Source organism: Buteo buteo, chromosome 2 (genome assembly GCF_964188355.1).
Source record: "Buteo buteo chromosome 2, bButBut1.hap1.1, whole genome shotgun sequence".
Taxonomy (NCBI): domain Eukaryota; kingdom Metazoa; phylum Chordata; class Aves; order Accipitriformes; family Accipitridae; genus Buteo; species Buteo buteo.
In genome coordinates, this window is record NC_134172.1 from 74,801,823 (window position 1) to 74,823,302 (window position 21,480).

The 21,480-nt window shown below is 39.4% G+C and overlaps 1 protein-coding gene across 1 annotated transcript; it reads left to right on the plus strand.

Moving 5' to 3' along the window:
• The first annotated feature begins 342 nt into the window (after positions 1-342).
• On the plus strand, positions 343-21,441 carry EDN3 (endothelin 3). The gene is made up of 5 exons (XM_075020265.1): positions 343-743; positions 1,182-1,425; positions 14,178-14,342; positions 14,855-14,959; positions 15,854-21,441. Exons 1-4 carry the CDS (start codon positions 692-694, stop codon positions 14,925-14,927), a joined length of 534 nt encoding a protein of 177 aa, XP_074876366.1. The 5' UTR covers positions 343-691; the 3' UTR covers positions 14,928-14,959; positions 15,854-21,441.
• The last annotated feature ends 39 nt before the right edge of the window (positions 21,442-21,480 follow it).

A 21,480-nucleotide genomic window follows, 5' to 3' on the forward strand; every position in this document is an offset into this window, starting at 1 on the left:
CTTAATCTCACCTGGGAGATCACTGGCAGAGTCCCGGAAAAAAAAAAGCCCCAAACAATTCCCAAATCTGTAGCCCAGATTTGGGCCCAAACTCTGCGTTTTTACGGCAGGCGCAAGCCTCTGTCCTCTTGGAATCACACCCAGCGCGACAGGATCGGCTCATTTAAGAGCGATGAACTCGGACCAGCATTAGCAGTAAGTACGAGGCCGCGCCTCCCGTTCCCGGGGAGGATGTGCTGCTTTATCCCTGCTTTTTACCTGCCGGGGTGGGAAGCGGGGGGGCGGCCGGGGGCGGGGAGCGCGGCCCGCGCCCGCCCCCGGCCCGCGGCCCCGGGGGAGGCAGGCAGCTGTCCGCGGGTGGGAGGCGTCTGCAGCTGGAAAACAGCAGCTCCGGTTTCTGATCAGATTTGGGGGTGGGGTGGGAGGTGTGTGTGGGAAAAGCCAAGCGATGGGTCTTCCCTTCTTTTGACAACACTCTCCCCTTCAGGACTAAGGCTGCGCTGGAGGAAAAGAACTGCGAGGGAGACCCACTAATCACATCTCCGTGTGGGAACTAACTCCGGGGAGCAGCGTGTGCCGCCAGCCCCAGGGTATTCCCTGCCTCCAACCTGAAGTGATTCCTCCTGGAACGGTTCACTCGCCCCTGCAGTTCACCTTTGCCTGCAGTTAACGAGCGTGCAATTTGGGTTTAATGGAGCTGGGTTTATTGTTCCTCTTTGGACTTACAATTACGTCGACTGCAGGTAACGTGAATTTCTTTCTTTCTTTGCCACTTCCACGCATGCACACAAAGAAAGGCTGGGTTTGGTTGTTTGTTGGGTTTTTGGGTGTTTTTTTTTTTTCTCCTTCCAAAAGGCTGTAAGCAATAGCCCACTCCGATGCGTGGTAAATAACTAGACGCCAAAGGGGTCACTTGGCCGTACGTAGGTTTGAACAAAAACACTCCCTAGCGATGCACCGCTCGCCTGCGGGGGCTACAGGGTGCACCCCACCACGCTGCAGTAAATGTAAACATAACGGTGCTTTTAACGGCCCTGAAACTTCGCCGGGACCGGTGCTGGTTCGGCTCCTGTTACAAGAGGCTCTGGGGGAGGGGGGTCCTCCCCGGGAGGGGGGCACAGGAGCGCTGGGCTGGCGCGGGGGGAGCTGAGCGCCGCTCTTGCCTTCTTCCCGCCGTGCAGGGTCCGCGCTGCCCCGGCCTCGTTCCCTGCCGCTGCCGGCCGGCGGCGAGCCGCGCTCGGCGGCGCTGGGGCAGAAGGAGCGGGAGGAGAGCGAAGCGGCGGCGGCGGCTCCGGCCGGCGGCAGGGCCAAGGTGGACGGCGGGGGGCTGCGGCGCCGACCCCGGCGCTGCACTTGCTACACCTACAAGGACAAGGAGTGCGTCTACTACTGCCACCTCGACATCATCTGGATCAACACCCCCGAGTGAGTGAGGGCGGGCGGGGGGGGGAACGCGAAATGGCGGGCCGGGATGCGAAGGGCGCGACCCTGGCGGGCAGGGGAAGGCGGCGGGGGGGGGGGGTTCGCCCCCGGAGGACCCCCGAGGGAGAGCCCGGACGGGGCCGCCCCCCCCCATGCCGGGGTCAGGGCGGGACGCGAGGAGGCCGCCGTGCCCGCCAGCTAGCCCGGGTTCCGCTGCCGGGGCAGGCTCTAACGGCGGGGCCTCCCGAGCCCCCGGGGAGCGGAGCGGAGCCCGGCGGGGCGCGCCGCCCCCTCGCCGCCTTGACACCTGCCGGCCTGCGCCCGGGAGGAGGGACGGAGGGACGCCGGCGAGGCAAAGGGAGCCTCGGGAGAGCACCCGCGGTCGCAGCCGGCGCAGTGCGGGCCGTCCCCGGTACCCGCGCACAGGCGGGCGTCGGGGCCACGGCGGGACGCGCGTACCGTGGCTGTGCGCGGGACGCGTGTGCTGCCTGTCGCCCGAGTGAGGTTAGTCACGGGGGAAAAAGGAGCTCTTCTGCAGGGGAAATCTGTTTCTAATAAACCGCTCACCGGGAAAGGAAGAATAGTGTGTCTGTGTGTGTGCGCACACAACGGTGCTGGTTTTGATAAAAATTTATGTGGAAAAATACTTTGACGTTAAAATAGTAATTTTTGAAAAACTCAATATACCAGATTTAAGGTGTTACAAAAGGACGTCTTTTACAATTATGTTTTATGGGAATGGCAAACACAAGTTTTTGTTTCAGCTCATAATAAAAACTGTATTTGAAAACACGTCCCATGAATTGGAAATGCTGAGTTTCACGCAGGTCAGTGGGAGTGGAGCACTTATCCAGAAAAACAGGGTCTGGTACTAACAGCACTTAATGAAAAGAAATCATCCAGGAAGAGTGACACTGTGCCTACATCCTAAAGGTTAGAGGCCTCTTTTCCTACACCACTGTATATATCCTGTCTCTCTGAGTAACTAAAACAGTCTTAAGGATTTGTAAAGGTTTTCATAGGCTAATAGGTTTCAGTCCCGTAGCAACCACAGCAGTCAGTTCCTTAAAAAATAATCAGGAGATGGGATGAATCTAAAACCAGATTTCTTTTGGTATACTTCAAGAATTAAAGATCTGCAGACTGTATGACTGTGAACTTCTATACACACCATCACGTGCTCCACTGACTACAGTTTGGGAACAGTTGTACTAACTCGGATCTGCCTTTGAATCAATTGCAAAGCTTTTAATCAGATTAAAATAACAAAAGGAATAGAACATTAGAAAGTAGCAGTAAAATAGGTTAAGTCAAATGGGGTTTAGGGCGCTTCATTTGTAAATTCACGTGTGTGTCCTGGCCAGAGGCCATGTCTGATGACAAGTCTTTTGAACTTCTACCAACCTGTAAGTATCATGTGTTCACACAAGTCACTCAATTCTTTGAGTTCCATACTTGCACTAATCCACCCCACGATTACTTAGAATTATTTTAGCCAAATATTTATGACTCAGTATATTTAAGTCAGAGCTCAGCAGTGAAAACAGGGGAACAACATTCCTTTTCCCATACACACTGAATAAACAGAATTCTGCTAATTTTACCCCCCCCTTTTTTTTTTTTAAGGATATCCTGTTTTAAGTCTCCAGGAATTATAATTTTTATTCCAGTGGGAAAAGTATATAGTGGGCATTAATTCAGTGATGCGGAGAATTTTCTCCTACCTGGAAGCTTTGTGCAAACATCACCAAAGAACAAAAAATAGAGCATAAAGATATATAACATTTTCATGATACCTATAGCATGAGCAATGAAGTATGTATAATAATCCAAATATTAAACATTTGGGGCTATAAGTCTCTGCTTTCTTAACTGAAGTCAGTTGTACATAAAATAACAGCAAATCTCTCAGATATGTAAAGTCTACCCCCACTGTCCGGTGTATAGGTTAGCCTGTAATGATTTGACATGACATCTAGGAAGCTCTGATTCTTATCACGCTTAATTTTAATGCCATGTGACTGGACGTTTCTGTGGAAGCGATAGAATGAATGTATTCAATTTTAATATTCAATTTGAATATTAAATATTCACATAGAATGATACGTTTTAGCTACTGTGCTCCAAAGACATGAACCTGTATAACCTAATAACACTGTTGGAACTAGGTTAATCAGGATGCTAGGGGCCCTCTGGCGTTGATAAATAGTGAGTGGATAATGGTGGGAAGTAGGGGAATTAGTCCAGTAGGATCTGAATTTTCTGGCACCTGAAGTGCTCATTAGAATTGGAGAATGGAGGTCTTCTCAAAGTTGGCTGGCTGCAGTGTCTAGAGAGTGGTGTACTTTGGCTGGAAGAGCCAGGTGTCTGAACTGGGCTGCTTTGCTGTCCTGCTCCTCTAGCTGTTTCTTGAGACTTGCCTGGTCTGAGCCAGCAAGGTGAGAGATGAAAGGAAAAGATCTGTTTACAGGTGAGGTAGATGTACAAATCTCCCTCTAAGCTAAAAGAACACAATCTTGAGTCTCAAAAATCCTAGGATTCTTCCTGGGAATGCTTCTGTATATGAGGGCAGAGGTAATCACTGAAATAAGCACGTATGGGGATATTAGACATTTTGGACCACATTCAGTGCAACAGAAGCAGGATTAAGATTTCATGTCAGACGTCTGAATGAACAGGGGCTAATTCTGGCCTGGTGTCTTACGTGGAACAATGTCGCAGTAAGTCAAAAGGTACTTCTGGAAGTGAATGAAAGAAATGAGGCCTGCTTGTGCAATTTAGTATCCCAAGAAAGTTATGCTACTTCTTTTAAATGGAAGTAACCACTGGATCTGTACAGACTGGCTGTTTGTAAATGGGGCTTTTACATTGCTGTTGTACGGATGTCATTGAAAGTTTTTGTATTTACTAAAAATTTGGCTTAAATGCAACTTTGAGGACCATACACAATGGGAGGCCATAAAGATGGTGTTAAAGATTGGGGATGTTTTCCTGACATCTGCTGATTCTGATCTTTTTCCTGCTTATGTACTTAGCACATCTTTTTTGGTTTTATTTCCTACATCAAACACTATAATTGCTTTTTATTATTTTCTTATTTCCCCTGACTTATGTCCTTCACTTTATTATTTCTTATTTCTGTCACAAATTCCTTAATGTTTTCTGTTTCCAGGTTACTCTCTTCTCCATACTTCAAAGACAAACTTTACCTCCTCCTCTGGTTTCTTCCCCTTGCATTTCCCAACAGAAGATGCCCTTAAGCATTGTTGTAATATATTCAAAACAAATCTTGGTCATGGCCTCTCCTTTTCTGGAAAAGTGGTTAAAGTTTTTACTAAAACTGTTGGAGGCAGAGTGATGATAGAAGGTCTATTTCTATCCTTGCTGAGAAACCACTTAGCTCAGCAGGGTGACAGCTGTAGAAAAGCACAAAATTGCAGAATATGTAGCCTCTGACTCTCTGCAGCTATTGCCAATTAAATGAGAAATTATGTCTGCACATGCTTGAGTATTGCTTTATACTTGCCCGTGAACCACTGCTGTTAGTCCAGACCACTAAGTGCACCAGTGTTATTTTGACATAGTGAGTCTTTTATGCTGGGAGCAGCGAGAGCCTTAAGTAGAAAAGAAGATGACCTAAAGAAAGTCAGGTAAATCAGAATAGAATAATGCAATTATATGGTGTAGACAAGGGTTGCATAACAAAGATAATTAAAAGCTGGTAAATTGTTCTCACTAATAAGATTGATTACTCAGGAATTAGTTTGCAATGTGTTTTTTTGTCAAGTGATTAATTATGCTTATCTTGATCTATAGCTACAGACATATTTTAAAGAAGAAAGAATGAATTGTCTTTTAAACAGTACCCACTGATGTAATACAGCCACAGCCTGATGCTTAAAACTTACAAAGTAAGTTAAAGAAGAAAATATAGGCAAGACTACTTCTAGATCTGTACTTCTTCAAAGGGGTCCAATATTTCAGTATGAACTGAGCTTGTGCATCAGACAGCAAAACGTGGTTCAGTTAATGACATTAATGTTGCTGCGTGAAGCTTTAGAGGTGCTCAGAATGATTAGTGAAAAATTAAAAGGTGACAGCTATAAGAAGGTGATACTATCATGAGGACAAAATATCAGATACTCAGGCAGTCTTCAGTTCTGAAATAAAAGCATAATGAGAATTTATGGCAATAATCCAGAAGCTTTCAAAGGAGAATTAGTGTAGATCCACAATGGTAAAGTTACTTCCTCACTCAAACTAAGCACCAAAAATAATCATTTCTTGGCGTGTCTAAATCAAAGCAAAAGTGTTTTGTTTTTTTTTTTTTCTAGATGACATGGCTTGTTTCAGTATTTGCTATTACGCTCAAGAGGAGTAACTGAATGAAATCTGTGACCATGTTACAAAGACCAGCTTACATGATGATCTATGAGTTCTGTCTGGCAATTACATGAAGTTCTGAATCAGTAGAATTGAATGGACAAAGTGAAAGGAAGAATTTGATCCAACATCTTTGTGTTTGTGGCTCTGATCCTCTGTACTTACACGTGTTCTGTTTCCTCAGTGGAAGGACAAGGGCATGCACTGACTTGTAGTGTGTTGCTTTGCTCTGTGGGATATATTGGTAGAGGATGTGGTGAGTGTTTCACAGTGTGTGGTTACATAGTGACACTACAATGAAGTGGTGTTTTGTCACTTTAATAAAGAAGAAATTTGTTTCTGTAACATATGCAAGTCAGATATTCCTAAGTGGCCATCATAATTTAGCACTAGGTTGACTGCAGCTAGTTCCCCTGTAGAAAGCTGTTCTCCTGACCTAATGTGACCACCTGTTGGGGTGAGAAAGGCTCTTGATACACTTTTATTTTTTTGGTCTTTCCTGAAAGAGCTGAGAAATAGAGTCTGTTAGGGGTCCAGGACTTGTCAGAAGCTAAACAGACAACAGCAGCTGATGCCACATACCATCAGCTCTCTCTACAGTTATAAGTTAATGATCTTTGCTCACTACTGGCTTAGGTCACCATCAGAAAATCAACTTAGAATGGAAACAGTTTGTACCCTATCATTGCTTCACTCAGAGTTTTGCTCATATACAGAGAGGAAGTGATGTCCTGGGATGTTGTTACGGAAGAGAAGACTTAAGACAACCAGTTGGATACTCTTGTTCTAACTGTATGCTCTGCTGGCTAACTTTTCCTTCATAACATCTTTTTCTTACATGCATCTCATTGATGATTGAAAGAAAGCCCACATAATTTAAAATGCTTTTCATCCTTATGGATATTAAGTGGTATTATAAAGTATTACAGTTACCCATTTTTTGAGGATTATCTTCAGCATTAGTTAAGTATAGATGATGTCCTGTATATTACTGGAAATAAAATCACACAGCTAAAGATCTCTTGTTCAGCAAAACAATTAAGCATGTGCTTATAATCTTAATAGATCAGACTGAAAATATCTGCTAGCCAAAGGCATGATGATAAAACAGTGGCTGCAAGCCAGGCAGTTCAAATAAGGAAGCTGATCTATCGGTTAAACAGTGTGCGTGGTTAACCATCAGAACCAAGTGCCAAAAGTGAACTAATGAATCTGCTGTTGAGTTGATTTTATTTTTCTGAATGAAGTTTGCCCTGCATTTTGCAGACTTTACTATCCGCATGTTCGCTGAAATCTAGTTGTCTTACATGTGGATGTTACCAAGATTAGACTACATATATGCACTGTATGTCCTAATGTAGCCTGAATATTGAAGGATAAAAAGAAAAATCTTAACAAGGTAGTAACAATTGAAATAACTAAAGCTGTAGAATCTATAGTCATACTCACTGGTAGAAAAAATACCAGGTGTAAAGCAGATAATCTTCCTTATCTCTATCAATTCCTTTTAACTTTTTTTTTTTAATTACAATTTTTTAATGAAAATTTAAATGACGGATTGTAAATATCTCTAATCCTAAAAACTGGAGAATCTTTGGTGTTAAAAAGCTGCACAAATCTTCACATTAAATGGAGAGTATTTCAAATAGATTTATTGAACACAGTAACAGGCTTCTGCTGTTATTGTTATGTTTTATCACTGGCAAACTGATTTGATTTTTAGGCCTGTTACTCAAACACAGTTATTCTTGCATATTTAGATCATCACACTTGCAGTGTTTTACTGTCTGAAACGTGCACAGCTTGCATGCCCTCCACAGTCTAAAAGTAGAATATATCCTCTTAGTCCTCCTGTAAAGCTTATTTACAGTACTCATAGTATTGATGTTTTAACAGCAGTATTCTTGGAAAGACTTGAAATGATTTGGCTTTGCAGACTAAAATCCCATGTCACCGCAGGAGCTGGCCCTGCAGAAGATGGGGTCAGGGATGAAACACACTAGTAGCCAGTGCTTTGAAATTTCACTATTGCTGCTCATGTTGGTCTAATTCTAAGAATAAACAGTCTCGAGGGCTGTCAAACCACAGTCACTTTCATCCGTCTTAAATTGTAACACCATGTGTTTATTTTCCCCCAGGTTTTGGTTTTATTTGTTTTTAAACCAGCAGTGGATTTTGAACTATACACACTGTGGAGAGTGGTAGAAACATGCATTAGAGTGTGTGTTCTTTGTGTGGACTGGTATGGTGGCTTCAGAAGCTAGCAATAAGTACTCTGAATTTTAGTTTGAAAAAGCTACCATTTAGCACTTAATTTGATTCTTCCTTTCATCCATATTTTCTAGGTGGTCTGCCTTTTGGGATTTACCTCAGTGTATTTGTATTAAAACCAGCCCACTTACTAGTAATACTCCCTGCCAGTCAGAGGAAGAAAAAAGGAATAATGGGAGTTTGGGCCTCAGAAATGGAAAATGCTGCGTGGGATTTTATTTATTTAAACTAACAATCACATACCTTGCCACAAAACTGGGTGCAGATTAGGATTGGTATGAGGTACTGAAGGATATGATCAGTGTTGTTTTGAGAGAGGTATTTCTGTGAAACAAGAGCTCAGTTTATGAGGTCAGGTGAGCTCTACCCAGCCTCTCTGGGTATTTGGGGTGTTCATGGAAAAATACTGCCCCTGCCCCCCACTTGCTTCGTATTGCTTACCTCCAGAAACATACTCTAGCTTTTCACTCAACAACTCAGATATTTTTCTGATCATATTTGAAACAGAAAATACGTAACATCCTTTTGACAGCTACAGGAGGAGGACGACTAGTGATAAAAAAACCTTCAGATTTTCTCACAGTACTTAACTTGGGTGCTGTGAAGTCCCAGTAGGAGGGAAATCAAAGAACTCACATGGTCAGGGAAACTGGATGATGAAGCAGATGTGTGCAATCCTTAGCTTATTACCTAAGTTAGCTATAACTAATTAACTATAACTAACTTGGGTTCCTCACAAATTAGCAAGTACTACTTTAAGACTGAAAAAAAAAAAGTGAAAGTTAAACCAAATCTAGTAAGATCATGGAGGTATGTCTTTTTGGATAACAGTAGCCTATTATGCATCTAGGAACACTGACTGCTACTAAATTGAGGATGTGGAAAATAAAGGTGTGGCTATAAAGGATAAAAGTTTGTTTCCCCTGAAAATAATTTGAACTGCAAAAAGCTACTCGGAAAAAGTACAGCTTCTGTGAATGGAGCATGTTGTTAGGAGGACAGAAGAACAAGAAGTCAGGCACTTCTTTGAAGAAGGTGTTTTACTTCTTAAATGATGATGATGAGAAGGAAGGGATAATATGGGAGGTACACCTATTGTGAACTACTCTGTTAAAAAGTACACCTGTTACAGAAAGAGTTGGAGCCAACTTTCAGAGCAGCCACTGATCTCTTCATCTGCAGAGCTACACAATATTACTGCAATAGCTTTATATGAAAGTATACACAGAAATATCTGTTATTTCCCCCAAGCATCTTTCATTCTGGAGACATTTTGTTTCACTTGGAGGATGTTAAATTTTGCTTCGTTTCCATGTTCTTTGTTCTCAGTGGTCCTGACAGGGATCTCACACATTTTAAGATTGTCTGAAAACACTGGAGACTGCTGGGAGCCTTGCTGGCCTGGGTGTCTGCCAGAAAATATATTGCTGAATACTGAAATCACAGCATCTAAGATGATTGCTGCAACCCCCTCATCCCTTTGTTTTGGCTGAAACTCTCAAGTGCCCTGGAGGTATCTACTGTGTTTAAGTGGCTGGGAAAGTAGAAAATAATAGCAGCTCATAGGTCAATTATAATATAGCATGAGAAACTCAGCCACATGTTATAAAAATTAAAATAAACCAATTGGATTTTTCTGCCTGAATTCTGAATGTTCACTATAGTATAAATGAGGGAAAACAGGACTTGGGCAAATCATACTTCCCAGTTAGACTTGAAGGTAGTAGTCATTCAATGGGCAGGTTTTTTCTGTGGGAAATTTTCACTGATATCACTGGTTCCAAATGGCTGTTTCATTATTACTCAGTACTTCTTGTCTTTTTCAACAAATAAATGCCTATCTCGGTTAACTTAATGGCAAAAACTTGCTTCAAGAGCTAGCTGACTTTTAGAGGGAGGCCTTATATGACTGTTTTGTGGACACAAAATACAGAAATAATCTAGATTATTTCAGCATCTGAGTATCCAATCTGCATATCTATACTTTTTTCTTTAAAAATTCTAGGAGAAACATTGGCTGACCTAAAGATTGCTGTGTTCCTTCCATTGCAGAAATCAAAAGTATGTTTCAAGTGACAAGAGCACACTGTGCTTTGATTAGCTTTGTGCTGCTCTATTTTATACACAGAATTATCTTCAGATAACAGATCTGTTGCACTGACTAATCATAATTTCATCATATGGATAATTCCAGGTGCTGGAGAGTTGTGTTAGCATCTTCCTTTTTTGCATATAGAATAAAGAACAAATAGCTTATACTGAAGAAGAAACTATTTTCTTAAACTCAGACCTTCTATAATTTAGAAAGTGCTTTAAAACTGAGCATGCAGACTTTTATGCACCCACTCCCTGGCTGCAGTAATCATACTGGTAAGTGAACTCTACAAAAGAGGGTCACTTCCACATAAATCTCAGGTTTGTATGTTGCCACACAGACACCAATTCAAAGTGGTACCTTGGAAAGGCTGATCCAGAAATGCATAGGTTTGCTTGTTCTCCACGTTGTAGAGAAGAAAGGCATAAAGGACACACATTAGCTTTTAAATATGTGGAAACCCATTTCACTGCATCAGGAGAATTTTGTTTTCCTGAAGGAAGAAATTATACACACCGAGTTAAAAGGTCAGAAATTCAAAATTTCTTGTGAAATGTAAATGTTAAAACATTTTTAAAATCTGTGGGTTTTGCATAGAAATTTCCCAAAGGTTTGTAAATGGCTCTTAGCCAGTACTTTGGCCAGGGACCTGGTCATAACCACAAGGAACACAGTGTAAGGGAACTGGCGGGTTCAGGATCCCCAGAAGTCTAGCAGATGGCTAGGCAACAAATCTGCCTCTGCCTAGTTCAGCTGTTCCTCATCTTCACTGTGGAGACACAAACTGCACTGTGTATACTAAAGTCATCAAGGTTTGACTAAAGAAAACAGATGCCTCACCTGAAATGGAAAGCAAAGAGACTTCCTAGCAACACAAATGCTTGGTGACAATTACATGTTGACAATAATTCCCATTTAGCATCTAGAAACTGTGATTCTACTTACTCACTTTGAACCTTAGCATTACAGCACCATAAAATATAATAATAATTTGTTAATCACATGTAACAATCTAAGATTAAGCATGCTGCTAGGCAAATGCTTCTGGTACTGGTTCAACTGAATCTCTTCGGCATCTCCTCTCACTTCCGAAGTGCTGAGAAAGAGGCATGAACTAGCTTGAAATACTGACATTTTCAGCTGCTGGAATGATGACCGTACACACACTAACATTTGCTTAAATGTTGTGATTTATGAGTTGCATCAGAGTAACTGACAGGCAAGAAAACATCTATACTTTTAATTCTTTCTGAATACTGCTGGAAAGATTCTGGGTTGCTATTGAAATTTATCTGTTTTGGGTTTGAATTTTTGGATTAGAAATCAAAACCAGGCATATTGGGAGAATTACTATATTTCCATCTCTGATTGGCAAGTCTGCACGTTAGCTTACATAAAAATTTTTGCTTGGGCGTTCTAGTTAAAATTCTTACAGTTGAAAATGTCATTGCATTGGCATGTATTTCTGGACCACTGAGAATAAAGTGGTCTTGAATACATTTTCCAAGCTATGAAGCATACTCTTATAAGCATTATTAGTTTCATAGAACATAAGGCACTTCATTAGAAAGATCAGAAGCAATATCTAAAATATCAGTCTCCTCCTTTGCCTAGGGCTGTGATTCATTGTTCTTATCACTCGTAATTATACTATGTTCTCCACCCCTGCCTGTTTGCTGGAATTTACTGTGTCTTAGGAAAGACAGCAGACTGGTAATGGGCCCATTCCTCAATCACTGTAGTTCAGATACTGATGTATTAAGATAATATTGAAGTTGATGACAATTCTAGTTGGTCCATTAATTTGCAAACTGCAGCAACTAAGGAATAAAACACATGGCTTTCTTCTCTGGCTATTCAGGCAGAACCTCTGACACAGGGTGAACCGCAGGTCAGTCCCGCAGAGATTCTGATATAGAGAATTAGAGTAAGAAAAACCAGTATCATATTTTGGAAAAGTGGACTTTTTAACAAGGAACCACTTTAAATAATGAGAATAACATACACAGTATTTTATATTTTGTTAGCACAATGTGGGATGATGTCTGCAAAAGCTGTAAAAAGCTGCTTTATCCCTTGGCAAGCTATCTGCCATGAAATAGGGGGTTCACGTTTGGCTAGAACAAGCAAAATTCATCTTTTCATTTCAGCCTAAATCTAAGCAGGAAGTTGAACAACAGAATTTTACCAGTTTTCAGAGGGTTTGCCACTCTTAAAAATACAGGAACTTCCTCCTGTTCCTGTCTCTAAATACCAGCCATTACTTCATAAAAACCATGAATGTATAAAAAAATATGACCATGCAGCAATTTCTTATGTCAGAATTTACCTACATTAGCTATTTAGCATTCATTATTGTGAAGTAGATGGCAGTATAGAATTATTAATACTCTTCAATTATAAAATGGGACTCATCCCTAATCCTGAAGACAACAAAAAGCTTTTAAAATGTCTGTTTACGAAGGGGGCCAAAATCAAGTCCTAAAGTCTTTTAAGATTAATATGCATATTCTTGGTCTCTCCCAGTGTCTAGACATAGCCATAGAATGAAGGAAGTAACATGTGCTGGAGAAAGACCATCTCATGGTCTCCGACACACAGAAATACTACTTGTGATTTTCTATCTTTCAGTATGATTTTATGATAAATCTATATATGACAGGTATGCTCTGGTTCAGGCTGTGAAAGATGAGATGCACTGTTACAAGCTCGTATGTACTATAAGTGCAAAGGTTTGAATAAATGATTTGCATTGACAGTACTGAAGTTACATCAAAATTATTGCAGAGATTAGGAAACTAATGTTTCTGAACCTTTCAGCCCATCCTAAGTGTGGGAAACTGGAAAATTTACAGCTTTCTAGTTAATAGCCTAATGATGCTTTTATGAATGCAAATGAAAGAAGTCCAACTATGTGAAGTTAGTGGTTCCAAACTGATTATTCAGGCTTTGTTCTCTACCCTGTCTGTAACCCTTCTAGATCTATTCTTACTTCCTCTCCCCTGCCTTTTTTTTCTCTTCCACTCCTCTTTCTTGCTTTTGAACATGAGATGCTCTTCAGTTTTTTAGTGTTTGTGGATTTGTGGGTTGCTTAGCCCATCCCTCAGGTACACAGGAACTGCTATGGGTCTCCAGAAGTTCCATGTGGTGTACATCTGCTATCGATTGAGATTCTTTAACAACTTGTAGGAGAACAATTTATGACATCAGTCTAAGCTACCCAATGCTTTTTGGGGATGTTAGCATGCTATGATGAAGCATGTCCTTTTCTGATAATAATATTGACTATAACCCATGAAGGAACAAAGCATGCCAGACTGCAGGGAAGCAAAGAGAACTACCTCTTACTGTTTCCTGGTGTGCTGTGGTACAGAATATGATCTCTCATAGAAAAGTAGTAGTAGATACATATGAGGAAGATTATCTAGCTGTTTCTCACATTTATAACCCCATGGGTCAGGTTCCAAACACGATGCAGTAAATGAATCATGCTGACAGTTTTCTCCATTTCTCAGTGATAAAATTAATGGCAAATTAGGCTCTGAATCACGAAGATGACAGCAACAACATGATGTGACTTATCTGGTGGAAGTCAGCACAGCTCCTTTGTCACTTCATAACAGCTGCGGCACATAAGAAATTTTGTACTGTTGTGGGGGGTAACCAACACAATAAAGGAATAAGCAGTAAAATAAGCAATAACCTGGGGATGTATTTTTATCAGCTGTTAGGTAATCAGATTTTTTTTAGATAGCCAATGTAGTTGCCAATTAATTCTGCCATTTAAGCTAATTGTCTGCTACTTTATAACTTTATGAAAGCCTGAGTTGATGGAGCAGAAGTTGTCATCTGTTACAGGGAGAACTTCTTATATAAGCATAGGGTTTGATTTTTTGCTGCTATTTATTGCTTTGCATCAATAGATCTATTTTCTAAAACAGAAAAAATATGGAATGTAATTTTAGTTGGCTCCTAAAATATACAACATTTGTGATTCTCACAACAGGAGGACTGTGCCATATGGGCTGTCTAACTACAGAGGTAGTTTTAGAGGCAAAAGGTCTACAGGCCAGATTCAAAGTGCCTTCCAGTCTTCATTTCGGTGTTCTTGTTTGGATGCTCATGACAAACAGTGTATGCAGTTTTGCAGAAGAATGCAAGACAGAAGAAGGTGAGTATCTTTTCTTAATATTGCAAACTGTCTACATGATTTGACTGTTTTATGGAGAGAAATTAATCAAGTGGCACATATCAGATGAACCCGATTAACAAATATATTGATTTTAAATAACATTCTCATCTCCAGTTGTGGTGGGTTAGCCCTGGCCAGCAGCCAAGCACTTACACAGCTGCTTGTTCACTTCCCCCTTAAGTGGGACAGGGGAGTGAATAGGAAGAGCAAAGCAAGAAAACTCATGTGTCACAATCAGGAGAGTTTAATGGGTGAAGGAAACAGGCCAGACCCAGTACAGCACAGCTTTGAATTTTCTTTTTATGATGTGGTATTTTTGAAACAGCAGATCTCCTGCCCTGGTCGGGGTATGCTTAATATTGCATTATTTTTAGAATGTTTTAAGTTTTATGTAGTTTAATGAAGAGTATGACATTGTCATTTTATGAATGGCTCTGTAAGGGTAATTGGTGAGAACACAGTGACAAACTTAGAAAATCTCTCTTCCCCAGAAATCATGGATCAATGAAAAAGACAGAGGAGAAAGACCAATGCAGGGAAGAGGAACACACTTTCATTCAGTAGCACAGAGAGTTTGGAGGATTCTGAACAGTCAGGTATGCTACAGATGTTTAATATTGAGAAGAAATATTAATTTTCCATAAATTTTCTTTGTATTTGCAGAACTCTGAATTCTTTCAACTGAATATTATCACTTCCTGCTAAGTAAGGGCAGTATTTGGACCATGATTTGTTTGGGGTTTTTTTGGTTTTTTTAAATTTATTTTTTAAAATAACTTCTAGTACACACAGAACTACTACAACCTTCCTCATGCTGATATAGCTCCTTCAAAAGTTGGATTCTTTGGCTAGAAGCCAATACATATTTTGGCAACAGCCCCCCCCCCTTTTTTTCTTTTTTCTTTTTTTTTTTTTTTAAGGCAAGGGCTGTTCCTGTCTATCATCTTTTTGCTCATTTAGCACTGCAACAACTTAAGCTACATGTCCCAGTGCAGTGCTTCAATAAAACTTAAATTGTCAAGGTAAAGAAACAGAACAGACTTTGTGGAAAAGGTATTTGGAGGGAAAAATAAATCTGCTTTAGATGTCAGATATAAAGAGGTTACTGTGACCTAGTAGCCAGTTTCAAAAAGTTCCAGTTCCAAATCTACCCTTAATACTATTGCTACATATGAAATGCAAAATGATGTCAGGGTAAGCAAATATTTGTAGTTCTGGGTAAAATGAAGCAGCCATGAGAACAAGAAAAGTTTAAAAAAAAGTTACCACACCCAAAATTTTTAGCTATGAAGGCAAGCACTTGGATTAGAAGTCCCCAAGCTGAATTTATTGCTATGATTATTTGATCAGAGCTAATTAGACAGCTGCGTAGCATTCACTCTGTGTACACATAATCAGGGAGATAAACCATAGTTCTATCAGGTAATAGGGAGTTAGTTCTGAATAATTAAGCGGTTTGGTTTGTTTTTTGTTTTGTTTTGTTTTTGAAGCTTTAACATTTATTTACTGAAGCTCAGAAGCAAGAACTTAAACTACAACTCTCCCTTGAGATGCACAAACTTGACGCTTCAGTCTGATGCCAGTGGAGAATTCAGCAGTATGCAACACTTTCATTTCAACAATGCCACTTTGAGGGCATGTGAACCTGTATGAAGAAGCTTTCTCCCATGCTCCCCTCGCAAGAGTCTCAGTAAAGGATAATCTTTATCATGTAACCTGGCAGGGAATGTATCACTATTGAAGAAAAATTCAAAGACAGATCCAAACTTCGGTGACATAAAGTTTCAGGAAACATTTTTCTGTGAGATTTAAAAAAGTACAATGGAAACATACTGTTCCACTTACTGCGTGCTATGTGTCTGAAGAATCCATCCATAGCTTTATACAGGCAACTGTAATTGGAGAACGTGATCAGTTAGAGAGAGATTGCCTATACATGAGTTCTCATTAAGAATAAACAGATGCAAAATATTTCTCTTGTTAATGTATGCAAGCCTGAATCATCTTATTGTAACTTCATGGCAGATGTTTAAATGACAGTATCTATGCAGAATAAATATGAATGGCTAATATAAATATTATTATAAACTATAGCAAGTTAAGAGTATACATTGAGTATTCAGTAGATTACCTAATTTAGGCACAAATTATTCCTGCACTTCAAAGTTCCATTCAAAAACATTTACAGTGATTATTTAAGGATGCACTGTAGTTGATGAACAGAACTCCAATTATTCATCCCAAAGAATTTCCTAAAGATGAAAGGGTAGGACTGTGGAACTTCAAATGAAACTTCATACAATCAGAGTAACTTACTGTACTAGACCGTTTGCTATTCTAAGCCCCTACGTACATTATCATCCCCAGTACATACATTCATCTTTGCTAGTACTATAAATCACATTTTTATCTCTTCATTGAAACTTCATCACTGAATAACTTGGAAACTTGGCAATAAGGATTATATCCAACCCTGGACATTTTTCAATGTAAATGATTTCTTCAGAAATTATGGACTTTTTTTTGATAGGAGGATGCAAGAGTAAGCTAGGAAAAAGAGTAACTTTTGCAAATCCTGTTCTATACTATTTAAAAAGAAAGAGAGGAAATCCCTTACTTGTGACATTACAGATATTTTTTGGTTTGACTGACCTTCATGCAGACTTTCCCCGGGGCACATAGGTTAAACTACAACCCAATGACATTAAATTATATTTTATCAGAAGAAAGATGGAGACCAAAAGAAAAATGAAAAGAAATTAACAGTAAAACTGGTTATATAGGCTTAAAATGATGGTAATAGACTTTGTTTGAAACAAGAAAGGGAGGTCTTTGCCAAAATATATATGATATATTTTATATATATGTGGATATATTTCATAAATAAATTATTATAGTTATAAAATTAAATATATCTTTCAGTTACTGCATTTGTATCAGTTTCTTACTTGCTGTACAAATGATTTTGTACATTCATAGAAAATAGATTATTTATTGTATAAAAACCCTTCACATAGTATTTTCCCATAATTTTTAAAAGACACTGTATAGTTTTGGGTTTTTTAAAAAATAATCAAGCTTTGTTATGAAGAATGCTTAATGTTCATTTATAACCACCAACTGGAATTTCCCCCCCCCGAATGTATACGCCCAGGTCATACAAAAACTTGCCTTCTTCAAGAGATTGATAGTTCTCCTAACAGTTTGAGAATTGAATATGAAAACATAATAAAAAATTTCTTTGATAATAATTATGCATAAAAAGTTACATTACAATTTTGTGTCCCTTTTGCTATAAATGTAACCCTTATCTGGCCTAATTTGTATCTTGGGGCAAACGAGGAGCGTGAGTTCTTTTTGTGAACTATGTTCACTGACTTCAGCTTCAGTCATTATTTTTTTTTTCCCCCTGGCATTGCAAGCACATCCCAGTCCTAACAAGGCTGTCAGTGCCTCCTCAACTGATACAGTTCAGCATGATTCGGCATAAAGTGAATATTTGCAGAAGTTAGAAATAAATGTTCTTTCAACATGTAACATTAGCATAGTTAGGTGTAATGCAGAATTACTCTTGGTCTGGGATATTATTTTGAGGACACTTGTGTTTACTTTTGTAACAACAAATTAGGTCTGATTCTTACTCTATTCCATGTAAAACCATTTATATGTACAACTCTGCTCTAATTCTGTTGGGAGTTGCATAGCTCTCATTCTAGTTCCCATTAGTAGAAGTTCAGTTGTTAGTACCAGTAAGAACAATAAACGATTGAAAGTCTAGAAAACAATGTAGAAGGGATGTTTGGAAGAATTTCAGTTTTTTTAACCTACAAAGGAAAAGGAAGAGAGATGTGAATGCAGTTGTCAAATGCAAATGGCTGTGACGGAGAGGAAAGCAGTATTTTGTTCCCTGTATTCCCAGAAGAAGTACCAGAAGCAGGGGGCTTAACATCACAGCAAAGCCATTCAGGTAAACATATCAGCAAGAATGGTTAAGTGCCATAAAGACAATGGTCTCCATCACCACCTCCAACTCTTACTCCTTGGCTATGCCTTGTGAAAGGCATAGGCTTTGATGTCAGAGTCTAAGAGGGCCGTCAAAGCTGTGTGAAAGGGGTTATGTCTTCCTACAGAGTTAGGTGACTATTCCCTTAGCAGAGCTCGTGTCTCGTTTCCTGTACATCAGAGTAAATGGCTCCTTGCTTGCTGTGCCAACTTTTGGGGATACCATTCTTTTGCTTCTAGTTCTTCCCACATACTATAAGATATTTGTAAAACTTGGGAGTCAAGTTCTTCTGTAGATCCTTCTCCTGTTATGTCAATATAGGGATGACAAAATAAGGCATGTAGGAGGAAAAGAAGCTGATTTTTAGTTGACTTCACCAGGCAAGATGTTTCATTTTTATAAGGAAATCTACACCAATTAAAATAGAACCCTGATTTATTCATTTAATTATCCTCACCCTTAGTAAGGGTTCTTTGTAACACACTGAAGTCTACTAGATACATGAGTGGGAGAAGGCAATACATTTTTAAGGTTATTTTTTCATGCAGGCAGAAGTAATTTTCTCTTGGCTAAACTGTGACTTAAATCATTCCTCACCGGCTTTAAAGATGTGGTAAATCATATTTACTGTATCCCCCAACTATTTATTAAATACAGGAGAACTGAATTGTTTTTTCTGCATGATAAAACGTGAAACTGCTGGCATGATGTGCCAGCAGAGAATGAATGAAAATGGTTTTGACAGTTGGTTTTAAAATCCCCAAGTTTGACATCTAAGCCTTTCTCTCTCATGAAACACAACTGAGCAAAAAGAGCTTTTAAGAATTTCTCTTGCTACAAGAAAAGAATGCAAATGTTACATGCTCTATAATGCTCTTTTTATAATGACCAAAAGAAATGGTGGCCACAATTCTGGGATGTGTTCTTACCAGATCCACCCCAAATACTTTAGATACCTAGCACTCAAGCCTGAAAGATGTTCCCACTGGCAGCATCTAGCATCTTTCACACATACTCAAGGTGTTGCTTTTAGGAGTTGGTTTTCAGAACAGCTAGGCAAAAATAACTCTGATGTGAAAGGTTGCTGAGGACAGTCATGGCAATTTGGTTCAAGGTGATTTAAGAAGACAAAATTGTATGTCTTGATAAAAATAAAATGCAGGCTAACATAAGTAAGAATGAATAATGTAGCTAGAAGTTATTGTTAGAAAAGGAACAAATTCTAGCCATATGAACATTAAATATTTAAATCCACAGCTTGAAATCTGTTGGAATAGTAATCAAGCAAAATTGTAAACAGATGAGATTGGAAACAACGTCTGTTTTCACTACTAGAGTTTTACAATGGAAAAGATACACATACAGCCTGATCTGGAGAGCTTTTTGCTACAAAGAAATGTCAGGATTGAGAGACTTAAAATACATTAAGCAAGTTAAACAAAGCATACTGAACTCCGTTTACCTTGTAGTAGTATCTTGCCAAACTTTGTTTAAAAGCATATTTTAAAAAGCATTTTGACTTCCAAGACTTTCAGAAGTGCTTTAGAAGACAGGCGTGCCTTGATTTGTACTCCAAATGTATCTCTGTAGGTGAGTGACCCATGCTGACAGCACAGTTAAGCTTCAACAGAGGTTTGGGATGAGGTTCAAGTCTCAGCTCTTGTTCTGCCGTGGAAAACACCTCACTGAATCCTGGGGCTTTTACTGGCTTTTAGCCTAGAGTCACACCAGTATCCACATTGAACACCCCTCCCCACATCCAGGTCTTCTAGCTTAGTTCTCCCATTGTATTTCAATATGATCCTTATCCATTTTATAACAGACCAGGTTGCTAGTCATTTCCTGTATGCACCGCTTTTAGAAATGAGGTAGATATGTAAGCCCATCTAAAACTCCTTCTGCACCTCTGTGTTTCTTTAGGCATCTAAACATCTTTACCATTCAGTCATCAGTAAATGGATACCTTGACTCAAACTTCTGCAGATGTCTTGATCAACATAAATGGAATTGTAATGACTTGCAAGCACTGAAGTTCTAGCCCCTTAACAATAAGTTGATTTGAAGTCTTTAACGTTCAAACTCCATTTTTCCTATGAATATTTTAAAATCCTATATGGACACAATCATTTAGACACTAAAGGGCCAGTATGTTAAACAATGAAATAATCTTAGAGAAGATGAGAGTTCCCTTTTTACTGGTTATAATGGATATTCCATTAGAAAACAAATCACATTGATTAACCAATCATTTCTGTTAAAGCTGTTTCTCAGACTGTGAATCAGCTCTCCCTTAGGTTTGTGAGTGTTTACGCATTTCATGAATGGTAATTTTGCCATACTTTTTTGGGAATTATTTGTTCTATTGCAATCAGTTAAAGAATTTTCATTTTTATTTTCATAGTTCATTTTGATTGAGCTGTCTTATTTTTATAATTACTCCCCTCACCCACCCAAAGAATTTACTAAACAATTCAGAAATGCTTCAGTGTCTCCCTATATTTCTCTCTGGTGTTCCAGGCCTGGCAATCTGTGTTGCTCAAGAGGTCAGCTGCTTTTGCTTACCAATGCGGCCCTTAGCTATGCAAATACTTTCACTGCAGATGTGAAGAGAGTTGGAGCCTTTTGTCATTAAAAAATAAATGTGCAAATATTGTAGCAATATAATATATATATTGAATGGCTAGTGGATTAGGTGAACTACATTAACAGAGTAAAGCAGGTGTAAAAAAATCAAAGCCCAGAGGCTCTTTTAGAAGATTCCTGGAACTATGCATGTATTTATGCAATTCTGATACCATTAAAATGCAGTTCCCTAAACAGATGTTTTTTAAACCTGTACTTTGTTCCCCTGTATCTACCACAGAAAAGAATTCCATTAATTTCACAATGAAGCCAGTTTACAGCTCCTTCTGGTGTCAATTTGGACAGTCATGGGTCAGCTAAGGGTCATGTTTTCAGTGTTTTTAAGATGCTACAATTAAGAACCAGATTGAACCTAAGCATTTGAATTCTTAAATGTAAGACCTTTATTTATACAAATCTGATAATGAATTAAAACATTCAAAACACCTGTGCCAGAACCTGAGATTTGTCTTTGATTAACATTCTTTCTTT